General features: G+C 46.1%; 1 protein-coding gene across 1 annotated transcript in view; it reads left to right on the top strand.

The window, feature by feature from the left end:
- OGFOD1 (2-oxoglutarate and iron dependent oxygenase domain containing 1) overlaps window positions 1–13,382 on the top strand; it is a 756,310-nt gene that overhangs the window by 162,209 nt on the left and 580,719 nt on the right. Inside the window, exon 4 of the mRNA XM_033941292.1 lies at window positions 6,340–6,440. Within this exon, the coding sequence (XP_033797183.1) occupies window positions 6,340–6,440 (101 nt within the window). The remainder of the gene's footprint in view (window positions 1–6,339; window positions 6,441–13,382) is intronic.

Below are 13,382 nucleotides of genomic sequence, written 5' to 3'. Positions count from 1 at the left end.
CACCGCCGTATTTAGGATAGCCACGTGATCTTCCGTCGCTGAAACTCGAGCTCCCAGTTCGCCGACCTCTGCTCGCAGCTCCGCTATCGCCGCTCTCACGTCTCTCCGCACCCCATTAATATCTGCTTTGATTTCCTTAAACCAGTCCGTCATAGACTTCTGGGGCGCATCACCGACCTCCCCCCTCTGATTGGGGATATCCTCATCTTCTGACTCCGATTGAGTCGCTGGTCCGGTCGCCATTTTTTTTTTCTCTCTCTCTCTCCCCCATGCTGCCCGCCGCCTCCGGAGCCGATTTCTCCGGCGGATCGCCAAAGAACTTAAATTTTTCCAGGCGCTTTCGAGTGGCCATAGAAAGGGGAGCCTGTGCAGGCGAAGATCGTGGCAGAAAAGCGCACTTTGGAAGCGCCAAGCGCTATAATGCACAGAAGCCCGACGGAGCTCCTGTTTCACTCAGCCATTAGTGAGATGACGTCACTTCCGTCTCTCCCCAAAGCAATTTTTTACCTCCCCAGGCCCGTCTTCCTGATCGGGAATGGGAGCCGCCCATCGCATACACACTCAAATTGCAGGCTAGTGCTGCCTTAGCTCGTAGCGAACGCATGCTCCGGGGCTCTAACGTGTGCGAGCCGGCTTCCCTTCTCTTCCCCCCCCCCCCCTGGACATAACTTCCGGTTTCGGAGGGAAGAGAAGGGAAGCCGGCATGCACACGTTAGAGCCTCGGAGCATAAGTTCGCTACGGGCTAAGGTGTGAAATCTCCAAGCCGTTTTTGTTGTTTTTTTTTTATGTTGAGCAGCGGGCAGCAGCAGAATTCATGAGCGGGTGATAGCCGGGCAGTCATCTAAATTAGGTGGACGGACCACCCGGCTAAAAGGCCCTAGGGAGAACACTACATCATGTCTTCCATGCTATGCACAATTGTCTTACCATATCATGTTTCACTTTGTCAGCCATGCTTGTAATACTATGCCTGCTGTGCTATGTTCTGCCATTCTATGCTCACCATATTGTCTCACCATCACTTTACCATGTTTTGCTACTTTATGTATTACCATATTTTAACTATGTATGCCATCTCTGTCAAACAATGGTTGCCTTGCTATTTTATACCATACAATGTCTGAGAGTGTGGTGCAGAGATTATAACTACAGCCTCAGCACCCTGTGATCGTGGGTTCAGGCCTATATTGCTCCCTGTTACCCTGAGCAGGCCACTTAGTACCCCATTGTCCAGATACATTAGATAGATTGTGAGCCCACTTGCACAGATAGGGAAAATTGCTTGAGTACCTGAATAAATTCATGTACTGAGAAGAGAGCTGCAGGGGGATGATGGAAATTCCATGGGGATCCCATGGGGACGCCCCTTCGGGTCGCTGGGATCCCGTGGGGGCCCCCATTGTGGTCTTGGGGATCCCACGGGGTTGGATGCAACTCGAGCCGCGAAGCTTGTCTTCTTTTCCTACCTGCCCTGCAGCAGCACACATAGCCGACCAGAAGTCTTCCCCAATGTCAGCGCTGACATTTGCGTCAGACTCTATGATGGTGTGGTGTGCTGGGCTGTTGCCCATACATGGGTCGAAGTATTGAACATTAATTCGTTTATCCGACTTTTTAATACACACTGTGATCTTCTCACAAAATTTATTTAGGTTCAAACAATTTTTATTGATGCAAACAAAGACAATGCCACAAAATTTATTTAATGTTTGTACATTTATTATACCTCCAGTGGCTGCGCTCCATGATTTGTCAGACAGTGACACCATAGAACTTTTTTGTTTCAGTTTATGCTGATGTTCTATATAGATTTAGTTGGAGATGGCACCACAAAGCTTGGATAACGTCCATGTTGTTCTGGAATTGGTTCAAAAAATGTGAGGCTGAATATTATCTGTTCCATAAAAACCTTGGATTTAACGTTGAGTTGCTGTCGGCAAGACCTGGAAAATGTGCATCCTGATGTTGAAGTTCTCTTCATATATCCGAACACAACATACCTTGTCCAGCCCCTTGATCAGGGAATAATGAAGGCTTTCAAGAGCCACTACATGCGAGAGCTGTACAGCAAGGCCTGTGAAGCTTTAGATGCTAACCAGGAAGACAGTGACAATACACAATGTTGACTATGTTAGCATAGCCTGGCATTCTACATGGGTGAAAGAGGCTATGCAACCTTGCCCCTTCCTCAGGTTATCCTTCCCCTCTCTACACGGCATCCTCCACGCTGGTAAACTGGGTAGATCCCTCCTCTCCAAAATCACCGGCCTCTGGAACGACCTCACTGTCCCGCTGCGGAACCTGGACTCCCTCCAACTATTCCGAAAACAACTGAAAACCTGGCTTTTCTCTAGCATATAATAATCTCTTCTCCTGATTACATCCCCTCTTTATGCTTTGTAAACTCTTTCTCTTCTCTCTTCCCATATTTTAAACTCTGTAAACCGCGTCGAGCTCCACTTCAGTGGAGAAGATGCGGTATATAAACCTAAGGCTTAGTTTAGTTTAGTTAGTTTAGTCAGCTCTTCAGACAAAAGGTTTTCTGGAGGAACCTCAAGCATTTTCCATCCTGGCCAGCTGGAAGAAAGGCAAGGACAGCTCAGAAAGGGAAACAGCTTCCTGTCTATATGCTCATTGGTCAGGGTAGAGGTAGTTCACATCCTTAAACATCCTATCAGCTGTGACTTGCTGTACTTGTCCCTCCCCTCAGTGACTGCAGCCTTATTTACTTTTTCCTCTATATAGTTAGCTTACAAGCACAGACCTTCCTTCACATGCTCAATCTTCTAGTTACGTTCTTATGTCCTTCAATTTGTTATTTTAACAAAGCCTGCATTTTGTAGTGCTGAAGCAGCGTGTCCTTGTACTGGCTTGAAATAATGGGTTCCCAGATAGTATCAAAGAATGTCTTATCCCCCCACCCTTCTACTTCTCAAGCAGTTTGTCAATACCAGGGGTGCCCAATATGTCGTTCGCGATCGACCAGTAGATTGGGAAGATAACACGAGTCGATCGCGGAGCCCATCCCAGGCTCCGTGATAGACCCATTTTGCCGTCCTGATCTATCGGGCTGATCAGCCTTTCTCTCCCCGACGTCCCCCACTGCCGCCCCAAGCTCACTCTGCAGAAGCGTCTGACTGACCAGCATTCCTCTCCCTGACATCAATTCTGACATTAGAGAGGAAGTTCTGGGCCAGCCAATCGCTGCCTAGCTGGCCCGGAACTTCCTCTCCGACGTCAGAATTGACGTCCGGGAGCGGAATGCTGGTCGGTCTGACGCTTCTGCAGGGAGAGCTTGGGACAGTGGTGGTTTGGGGGCCTGTTTCCTGATGGCGGCGGCGGCGGCAGCAAACCTAGTGGCTTGAGGGAGGGCAGGGAGAAAGAAAAAAGGGAAACAGAAAGAAAGGGGGAACAGGGAGACAAAGAAAGGGGGCATGGAGAGAGAGAGAGAAAGAAAGGGAGGCAAGGAGACAGAAAGAAAGAAGAGGGCAGGGAGAAAGAAAGAAAAAGTTGGGGGAGAGAATGAGGGCTGGAGGAGAGGAAGCATACAGTAGGCTGAAAGAAGGGAAGAAATATTTGATGCACAGTCAGAAGAAGAAAGTGCAACCAGAGACTCATGAAATCACCAGACAACAAAGATAGGAAAAATGATTTTATTTTCAATTTAGTGATCAAAATGTGTCCGTTTTGAGAATTTATATCTGCTGTCTATATTTTGCACTATGGCTCCCTTTTACTAAACTGCAATAGCGCTTTTTAGCTCAGTGAGCTTATGAGCATCGAGAGCAGCACGGGGGAGCATTCAGCACAGCTCCCTGCACTAAATACTGCTATCGCGGCTTAGTAAAAAGGGAGGGGGTATATTTGTTTATTTTTCTATGGTTTTTACTGAGGTGACATTGCATAGAGTCATCTGCTTTGACCTCTTTGAAAAAACCCCTGTAATATGAATGATAATTAATTGTGTTTTTAAAAAATTTTTCTTGTTGGTAGATCATTTTGACTTGGTCATTTTAAAAGTAGCTCGCAAGACCATAAAATGGTTCTCAGTTTCATTGCTAGTGAACATATTTCCTTCTACTACTGCTTCCTGGTCCGTCTTAGACTCGAAACGTAGCAGAGGGAAGGCTTCACTCATGCTGCTGTTGGCCCAAAGAACGCAAGTTTACTGCCTTATCGGATCCCATGGAGAAGAGGAACAGGGGAGGGTCGCTGAAAGATCACCTGGGGGGGAGGGTTGCTGAAGGATCATCGGGGGGGGGGAGGGATTGGTCATTAGAGAAATGCTGTATGGCAGGAATGGAGATGAAAAAAAGGAAAGATGCCAGACCTCGGGGGTGGGGGGGAGGGAAGGGAAACAGAAGGGGAGGACAGAGATAGAAGATCTAATCTAATCTAGTATTTGTGAGTCGCGCATACCTAAACAGGCTCTAGGCGACTTGAGGGAAAGGAAGGGGAAAAGGGTTAGGGTGGAAGGAGCGGAGGGGACAGGAAACATAAACTTAGGCAGATTAAATAAGGTCAGGTGCTTAAGAAGATCTTAGAAGAATGAAGATGGTGAGCATAGAGAAAGAAAAAAACATCAAAATGGGCAGGAGACCTTGGCAAGTGAGTTATCAGAAAAACAGAAACCAGAGACTGGGACCAACATGATTTGAATAATGACCAGACAACAAATGTAGAAAAAATAATTTTATTTTCTGTTTTGTGGTTGAAATGTGTATCCTGCCAGACTTGATGATAGACAGCGAATGTGAACTTGGACCTATCAGAGAGAGGAAAAGTCTTTTTTGTTTGTTTATGCCACAGTGCCAGCATGTGTAGGAGAAGGCAAAGGGGATAGGGTGGATGAAGAGGCTACAAAATAAACCTGCAAGGACATTTTTAAAAAAACACCCAATTGGGCAGGAAAATCAAATTGAATCGAAATATTGATTCAATAGGCTAAATTGAATCTAAAAAGTTTTCACTGAATTGGGCAGCACTAGTGCATACTGGTTCCTCATAATATTGTTATAAACTTATTTATTTATTTATTCTAGTATTTATGTACTGGTTATAGTCATGGTGGGCTCACAGTCTATCTAGCACAGTGTTCTTCAGCTGCCGGTCCGTGGACCGGTGCCGGTCTGCAGAAATTTCCTGCCGGTCCACAGGGCCGGCACGTGCATCAGGCCCCATTCAGTACTCTTCAGCCGCCGGTCCATGGTGCGATCAATGCGGCATTGTCTTTGGGCCGGCTCCCTCTTCCTGAGTGCTGCAGTGCACAAAGCCATGAGAAGAGGCTCCTACGCGCGTCCTGCGCCTGAACCGGAAGCCTTCTCTCTGACGTTGCAACATCAGAGGGAAGGCTTCCAGATGCAGCGCGGGACGCATGTAGTAGCCTCTTCCCACAGCTTTGTGCACTGTAGCACTCAGGAAGAGGGGGCAGGCCAGAAGGCAAGGCACGGCATGGAGGGAGACAACAACAGTAGGGGGAATGATTTTATTTTTTTATTTATGATTGATTTACATCTGCTGTCTGTTCAGGAAGAAATGCATTTGTATCTTTTCCTCTGGGGTTGTACTACTTGCAGAGTCTTGCATCTTAGTGTTTGTTTGTAAATATTAGTACTTTTAGTTTTTGATCCTGCATTTGCATGGAGTTATGTTTTCTAGTAGGAATGAATGTTGAGAAGCATACAGTGTGCTTTGTGTATTTTAATTTTGTGGTTAACCATTAGGTGTTGTTAATATGATTATTTTGTGTGTGTGTGTGTATATATGAAAAATGAATGGAAAAAATTGTGTTAAAATTAGTACTATTATGGGGGCGGAGTCTGGGGTAGAGATGGGTGGGGTCTGGCCCATGACTTAGTCCACTGTTCTTCAACTGCCGGTCCGCGGACCGATGCTGGCCCACAAAATAATTATTTTATTTCTGCTGGTCGATAGGTGTCAAAAGGTTGAAGAACACTTATCTAGCATACCTGGGGCAGTGGAGGATTAAGTGACTTGCTCAGGGTCACAAGGATCAGCGCAGTGTTTGAACTTATAACCTCAGGCCAAGTTTTGCAGTTCCTAAATTTGTCTGGCCAGATATTACTAGTTAGTGGTGAATATCTTGCTGACTGGTTAAACTGCCAAGCCCACTTTCAAGTCTCTTTTCAACATTAGACAATGAAGATATTTTAAGCAGTCAGATTTAACTGAAAAATTGTCAGAATAAACTGGTTAAGTGTTTTGAAAATTGCTCCCAGACTTATTAGCTACTTGGGCACAACAGAAGGGGAAGCGTGCTGCTGTTCTTTTTGCCATGTGTGCATGTTTTTTATTTTTTATTTTTTTTCTTGCTTCAGGAAAGTGCTGTTTGACAACTTTCGGACATGGCTTTCAGATGTTACTAAAGTGGAATTTGAACAAACCATTGATGTGTCCTGTGCTATATATAATTATACAGGTATGGAGACCAAAGACTAACTCTATTCTTTCCATCATCAGTGTAGCTTGTTTGCTTAATTTCAGGGGTGTTAAAGGTAAGGAATTCATATTGGCAGTAGGAGCATGGGATCTAATTCAGCATTCTGGTGCAAAGGGCATATAAGTCTTAACAATAGGTGCTATTCCTATATTTGTGAGTTGATTGCAGAAGGATGAAATCTACATTCTTCAGCTCTGCCTCCTGTAGTGCTGTAGAGCCCCTTTCATTCCTTCTGCAAGAAAGTTGATAAGGTTTTTATTTGAGTTTGATGCTTTCAATGCTGGAGAGGTCTCCAGTGACCCTGAAGCAGCTCTGCCTGGGAGAGGACACATCTGGCATCTGGCAAGGCAACCTTTGGGATTCCTCTCCAGCCCTGCATTTGGACTTGTGAACCTCAGGGTCTGTTCCCCTTGAATATAGCTTGCATCCTGATTTGACTCCGGTGTCAATCCAGTAGGGCTTAACAGGTGCCAGCTGCGTAAGTTCCTTCTGTTCGTATGTGGATCTGCGGGGCTTGAGTCCTTAGGTTTTAAGTCTGACTTGTAGCCCAAAGATCCCAGCAAGTGGACTAAGTGTGCTGATTGAGGCAGTGTCTTATCCAATTCCAGCTTTGGTGACAATTGAAGCAGGCCAACCCATCACAGATAGGTGGTATTGCCTATTGAAGTCTATGGGAAAATGGGGGTGGGGTGGTGTCTGATTTTGCTAGTTTAAGTATTTCTGGGGTGTACCTAGGGTTTTCCATCTCCCAAAGAACACTTCCCAGAATTTTTGATCCTTTTAGGGGGTTTTCCCAGGCCATTTTTAGCACAACAACGCTGCCATGGATTTTCCAGACTGAAAAATTGCTGAAAAACCTTAAAAAATTGGAAGAATGGGCATTCAAATAGCAGATGAAATTTAATGTGGACAAATGCAAAGTGATGCACATTGGGAAGAATAACCCAAATCATAGTTACCAGATGCTAGGGTCCACCTTGATTGTCATTGTAGACACTATGTTGAAAGCTTCCGCTCAATGTGTGGCAGTGGTCAAAAAAGCAAACAAGATGCTAGGAATTATTAAGAAAAGGGATAGTAATTAAAACAGTATTGCTCCATGGTGCTACATCACCATGAGTATTCTGTTCTATTCTGGTCCTCTTATCTCAAAAAAGATATAGTGGAACTAGAAAAGGCTCAAAGAAGAGGAACCAATGGTGGCCGCTCAAGGGGACCTGTCCTCTTCAAGTACATTCTCTCTGGCAGAGGTTCCTGAGCAAGAACCAGAGGACCAGTCAGATAAAGACTGGGAGTACTGGAAGTTAGATTCCATGCCTTTACGATCTCAGAGCAAACCGTCCCTCCAGAGACTGGAAGTCGGGAGACTGTAGTTCTCTTTGAGCAGGAAGAGTGAGCGCTTCCCAGACTCAGACTTCATTTCTTTCTCTCACATCCAGATCTGCCTGCTTTAATTACAGTCATTGGGAGGTCCCAGAAGGCTCCCTAAAGGGGGCAAAAACAATGAAAGGCTGTATCTCATGGCTCCTAAATTTCAACAGCTATTCGTCAAGGCTAAGGTGGACTCACTGGTAGCTCAGGTAATCAAGCATACTTCCCTCCCTAGTGAGAGGGTGTAGTATTGAAGGATGCGCAGGACCACAGGGTATATGTAGTTCTTAAATGTCAGTTTGAAGCCTTAGCCTTGGGGTTTAAGGTGGCCTCTTTCGTGGCACATGTCTATTATACCAGAGTTCGTAGGATTATCCTAAGACAAGCAGGCAGCATATTCTCACATTTGGGTGACATTATCCACGGATCTTGGTATGGACAGTGGTAAAAGTGCATTGCCACTTTAAATTTTCAGAAACTTCATGACTGCCTGCACTGTGCACGTGCAAATGCCTTCCTGCCCTATGCCGGCTCGCAGTATCTCAGTTCTTCATTTTCCATGGAGCAAAGAAGTGCTATTTTTTTGGACTCTGTTCAAAGTGCGTTGCCTTCCTGTCAATGTTTTTCTATTTTTGTCATTTGGCTTTCTTTTACTGTTTTATTTTAACATATCCTTCTTCGGTCTGTAAAAAAATAAATAAAATTATATTTTCTTTTTTCCCTTTTTTTGTGTGCCTCAGTTGGGCCTTTTGGCCCTCTCTTTATCCTACCTCGGTGGTTCTCATTCTTGTTTTTCAATATTGAGGGGGTTTTTTTCTTGCTGCTGAGATTTTTTTCATCCATGTCTAAATCTTCAAGCAGTTTCAAATAGTGCTGTCGAAGCCTATGCCCTATTCTGTTACGTCCTTTCCAGATTCCATATGCTAGGTGTTCAATCCCAACCCGCAAGCCAGGTGTTGCAGAAATCTACATCTTTTCTGAACATGTGCTGCACCCCCTTTGCCTGAGTTAGTAAATACAGTGGAACCTTGGTTTACGAGCATAATTCATTCCAGAGATCTCCGAGAATCTCGACGAGAGGGAGAACTAGATGGCCTTGAGCATGCGCAGATGCATGCTCAAGGCCCAGCAGAGACAGGAACTTCTTCAAGTGGCACCGGCACACCCTGTGGGCTGCGTGCCGGTGCCAGAGGGGGGGTAAGTTTGAAGTTGTTCGGGTGGGGGTGCCTGTGTGAGCGAAGGGGGAGCGATGCCAGTTATCAGAGAGGGGGTTCTCGCAAATCGAGTCAACACTCGGTTTGCGAGACAAGATTTGCGAGAATGTTTTGCTCGTCTTGTAAAACACTCGCAAACCAGGTTACTCGCAAACCGAGGTTTGACTGTACTTAATTTTTTTGTTTATTTTGTATGTATTCTGGTCTTGTGTTTTTAATGCACTGTTTATGTTATTTTGTTATCCGCCTAGATTTGTAGATGGGCAGGTTATAAATAATTTTAAATAAAAAATAATCCCAGTTACAGTTTCTGCAAGCAGTCTGTGCAGAAGTCTCTTGCAGTTGCTCTACTTCTATTTCTTATTTTTTCGCTTAAAGTTCAGTTTTCGGTGGCTTCAGTGCTTTGAGATCCTTGCCCAGTAGTCCACTATCGGAGAAAAGGACACAGTCCTGTGGTGCTGGACTGCAGTTTCACAGAGAAACTCTGGTGGATCTGTGGAACTAGCCTACTGTGTGCCACCTTCTTAAAGTATCCAGGATCTCTTCCCATGGGAGTCTGCTGGCTGGTGACCCTGTCACAGGTTTCTAGCACAGGCTATGTGTGTCTGGACATAAACCCACCTGGGTTTCAAGGCGCAGGCTGCTCTTCCCACCCCCAACCGTGTGGCAGAGCATCCATGAGAACGTAGGTTATGGTCAGTCTCTGGCTGTCTGGCACTATGAAGATCTTAAATTCTGTGCATTTGGAGCTGTTTCTGAGGCAGAACTATGCCTTTTTCTCCACTCGGCTGCTTTTAAAAACGCTGACAGGCAAAGACACTTTTGAACTGTGAGTACCTCCATTATTTCTTATGGGAACTTTGGGGATGACTTGTGGAGAGATTTAAACTTCATTTTTAACAGTTTCTGTGGGTAGGGTTCAGGTCCCCTACCTCCCTAGACCTCAAATTGCTATCTTTTGTCATTTTTTATGCATATTTTTAGCAATTTTTTTTGTTTTTTTCCAAAGTTTTATTTCTGCCTCAAAACCCCTTGATTTGATTAAAAATCATTTGGGATGGATTCCCCAGTCCGTAATCTACTGAATGTGTGTAGTGATTGCACCATATTGGCCCCAGATCAGAGATTGTGTACCACATACCATAGCATGCATGGGGAAGGAGCAGGAACTTCGGATTTGGCCTCCTCTGCATTCTCCCGGGCTGAGGAGCCAACCAGTGTCTGTGACTTTAGAAAAAATATTGTCCAGCAGTTTTACTGGCTTCTGGTGCAAAACGCCAGCGTTCCTAGTCTGGGGACTCTTGTGGTGGAGCACATGTGTGGGGTGTGACTTTTCACCAGAATGTATTTGGCTTCTCTGGAAAGCTTTTCCTATAGACCCAGCATGTTTGTCGTGGCCCACAAGCGCAGCAGAGCCATCTTAGCCTGTTACTCCGGTGGCAAAGTTCCTGTTTGGGAGCCCTCTCATCCTGCTGTGGTGGACCTCGCTTGCATCAGCTCCCATTCCAATATTATGCCCATAATATTTCCTGACACTGCTTCTATTTTGGATCTGGCTGATACCATCGTTGGGACTAGTTGCCTCAGTCGCCCTGAGAGTCAGGATTTGGGAAATGACTGCTATATGCAGGCTCTTTCAACATAGTTCTGTCTCTTTTCTCATTGATGATATTTTAAAAAAGCTCAAGTTGGATTCTCCTCCTTCCACTTCTCAGGCTTCAGTCCTGGACCACTCTAAAGTGCTGTCTTCCTTTTTTCCATCTCATCCGCAGCTTCTTGGGCTGATTCAAGCACTGTGGGACTCTCCAGAGAGCTCTCTGTGGTCCTCTAAAGCTTCGTCAAAGTTTTATCTACTGGCACCTGAATTTCAGCAGGTTTTTCAACAACCTAAAGTAGATTCCGCTGTGGGGCAGGTGATCATGTGCACAGCCCTTCCTAGTGAGGGGGTGTGATACTTAGGGATTCTCAGGATTGCAGAATGGACATTATGTTAAAGATCTTTGAAGTGGCATCTATGGGGCTCAAAGCAGTGGTGGCTACTTCCTGTCATTCAAGATTGCGTGATGTGTCCTCTACGTCACTTCCTTCCTTTCCTCCGCTGATAATGGATGGTGTGGCTTTTTTTTTATTTTTTTTGAAACTTATTTTTATTGACAGTGAAAAGTACACCACCCAACAGGGTACAATCTCAAACATAAACGATATAGAAGTGGTCCAATACAAGCGGTAGAAAATAAAGAAATACAACTAGCCCCCCAGGCAATCCCTACCGAAAATGCAAAAAAGAGAACAATAAAGATAAGTAAACTGGGGTGGCCTAGAGAGGGTCATAAGAGGACACAAAAAGAACAGGAAAGCCATAGAGCAAGTACAGTGACCATTTCACCTTTTTGATATAAGGGTCCCAAAAAGGACCATGCAGAGCAAGCACACCACAGTCCCATCCACACCACTCATCAGAACACTTAGCCCCCCATATACTCCAGAGCCCCCCTCCCCACCATCCCCCCATCCCCAAGGCACCAAAGAAAAACAAAGAAACAAAGCAAAGGCACAGTATATCTGTCGAAGAGGAGCAAGACCGAAGCCAATACTACCCTCTCCGGCTCTCAGGATGACACCAAGTCCCGCAGTCTCTCCCACAAACCAATGTAGTGCTGCTTAACCACATTCAGGGACCCAACATAAGACCGAATTTCAAACTGAGCCACTTCCCGGAGTCTACTCCTCCATTGGGGTATCGGAGGCGAGTCCTCCGACATCCAGTAAGTCAAGATCAATTTCTTCACTAGGAGAATAGCATTATAGAAGAAGCGACATTGGGGAATAGTAAATTTCTGATCCTGGAAGGAGACCTGCAGACCCAGGAGAAGGAACCCATAGTCCCACTCGACAGTGCGTTGCACAGCACGCTCCAGTAGGGGAAGAACCTCCTGCCAGATGCTCAGTTGGGGGCATTCCAGAAAGGAGAGTATATTCGTGCCAGCCCGGCCCTTGCATTTAACACAGGTAACACTGCCCCAAAGCCCCAGGCGTGCCCCTCGCTGCGCAGTGAGAAAGGCTCGGTGAAGGATTTTAAACTGGAGCTCCTGGAAGTCAGCAGATTTAGTATACGAATAAAGAGTCTGGAAACAGGCCAAAAATTGCGGCTCAGAGATACTCTGCCCCAAATCCCGCTCCCAGGAAGAGCGCAAAGGTGTAAGCACCGACAGTGGAAGAGAAGATTTAAGAACTAGGTACCAGTGTGCAAGTGTATTAGCCAAAGGCGGGGTGGCCGAAAAAAGAGTGTCCAAACGCCCCTTAACCCAGGCCCCCTCCCTACCTTTATGCTCAGCATTCCAGTAGTGACGAAGTTGAAAGTAAGAGAATAAGTAGCAAGAGGGAAGGCCCCACGTATCTCGGATTTGTTGGAAGGAGGGGAAACCCTCAGAGTACAAGTCAAGCAATTGTTCCATAGCCACACAACCCCGATTCGCCCAGTGCCGAAACACTGACCGGCCCCAGCCTGGGAGAAACTGAGAGTTACCCTCCAGGCGCAGGAAGGGGGACGCCTCCGGTGGCAGCTGTTGTCTATGTCGCCACCACCGCCATGCCATCCGAAAGGGTTGCAAAAACGAAAGCAGGCTTGATACCGCCTCCCAGGGTCCGCCTGATGATGAAGCGTATTCAAAAAGTGAAAGGGGGAACTCCAACCTGCCAGCCAGCCCTGGGGGGAATAATTAGAACACCCAGTGTATCCCTCATGGATCCAACGGAAAAGAGAGGCAACATTATATAGCCGGATATCAGGAACATTAAGGCCGCCCAAACATTTATCCAAAGTAAGTTTAAGCATCGCAATCCATGGTGCCCGGGATCTCCAAATAAAACATGTGAGAGCCGACTTAAAAGCAATTTCATCACGCCGACTAAGCCAAAGTGGCATAGTCTGCAGGGAGTACAGAAGTTTCGTAACCAGGACCATCTTCACCAAAGCTACCCTTCCCAAAATGCCCAACGGCAGCTCCTGCCAGGCCTGGCACAACTTCCCAATAGTCTCAAGGGGCGCCTAACGTTGGCGTTGTAGAGAGTAGGTAAATCAGTACTGAGGTAGATTCCCAAATAGCGCATCAGTTTTGCCGTTGGGGCGATAGGCAGCAGGGCATGCCAAGGCTCCGACGGACCGCCCGACAACAGTAAGAGTTCCAACTTGCTACAGTTTACTTGTAAACCAGACAAGGCTCCAAAGTCTCTTATCACAGCTAAGGCTCTGGGCAGGTGAAGGGTGACCTGATCTAAATAAAGTAGGATATCATCGGCGAAAAGGCTGATTTTACACTCCTGTCCTCTCACCGAG

The sequence above is a fragment of the Geotrypetes seraphini genome, chromosome 4 (assembly GCF_902459505.1).
Source record: "Geotrypetes seraphini chromosome 4, aGeoSer1.1, whole genome shotgun sequence".
Lineage (NCBI taxonomy): Eukaryota > Metazoa > Chordata > Amphibia > Gymnophiona > Dermophiidae > Geotrypetes > Geotrypetes seraphini.
This window is presented reverse-complemented; position numbering and strand designations above follow the sequence as displayed.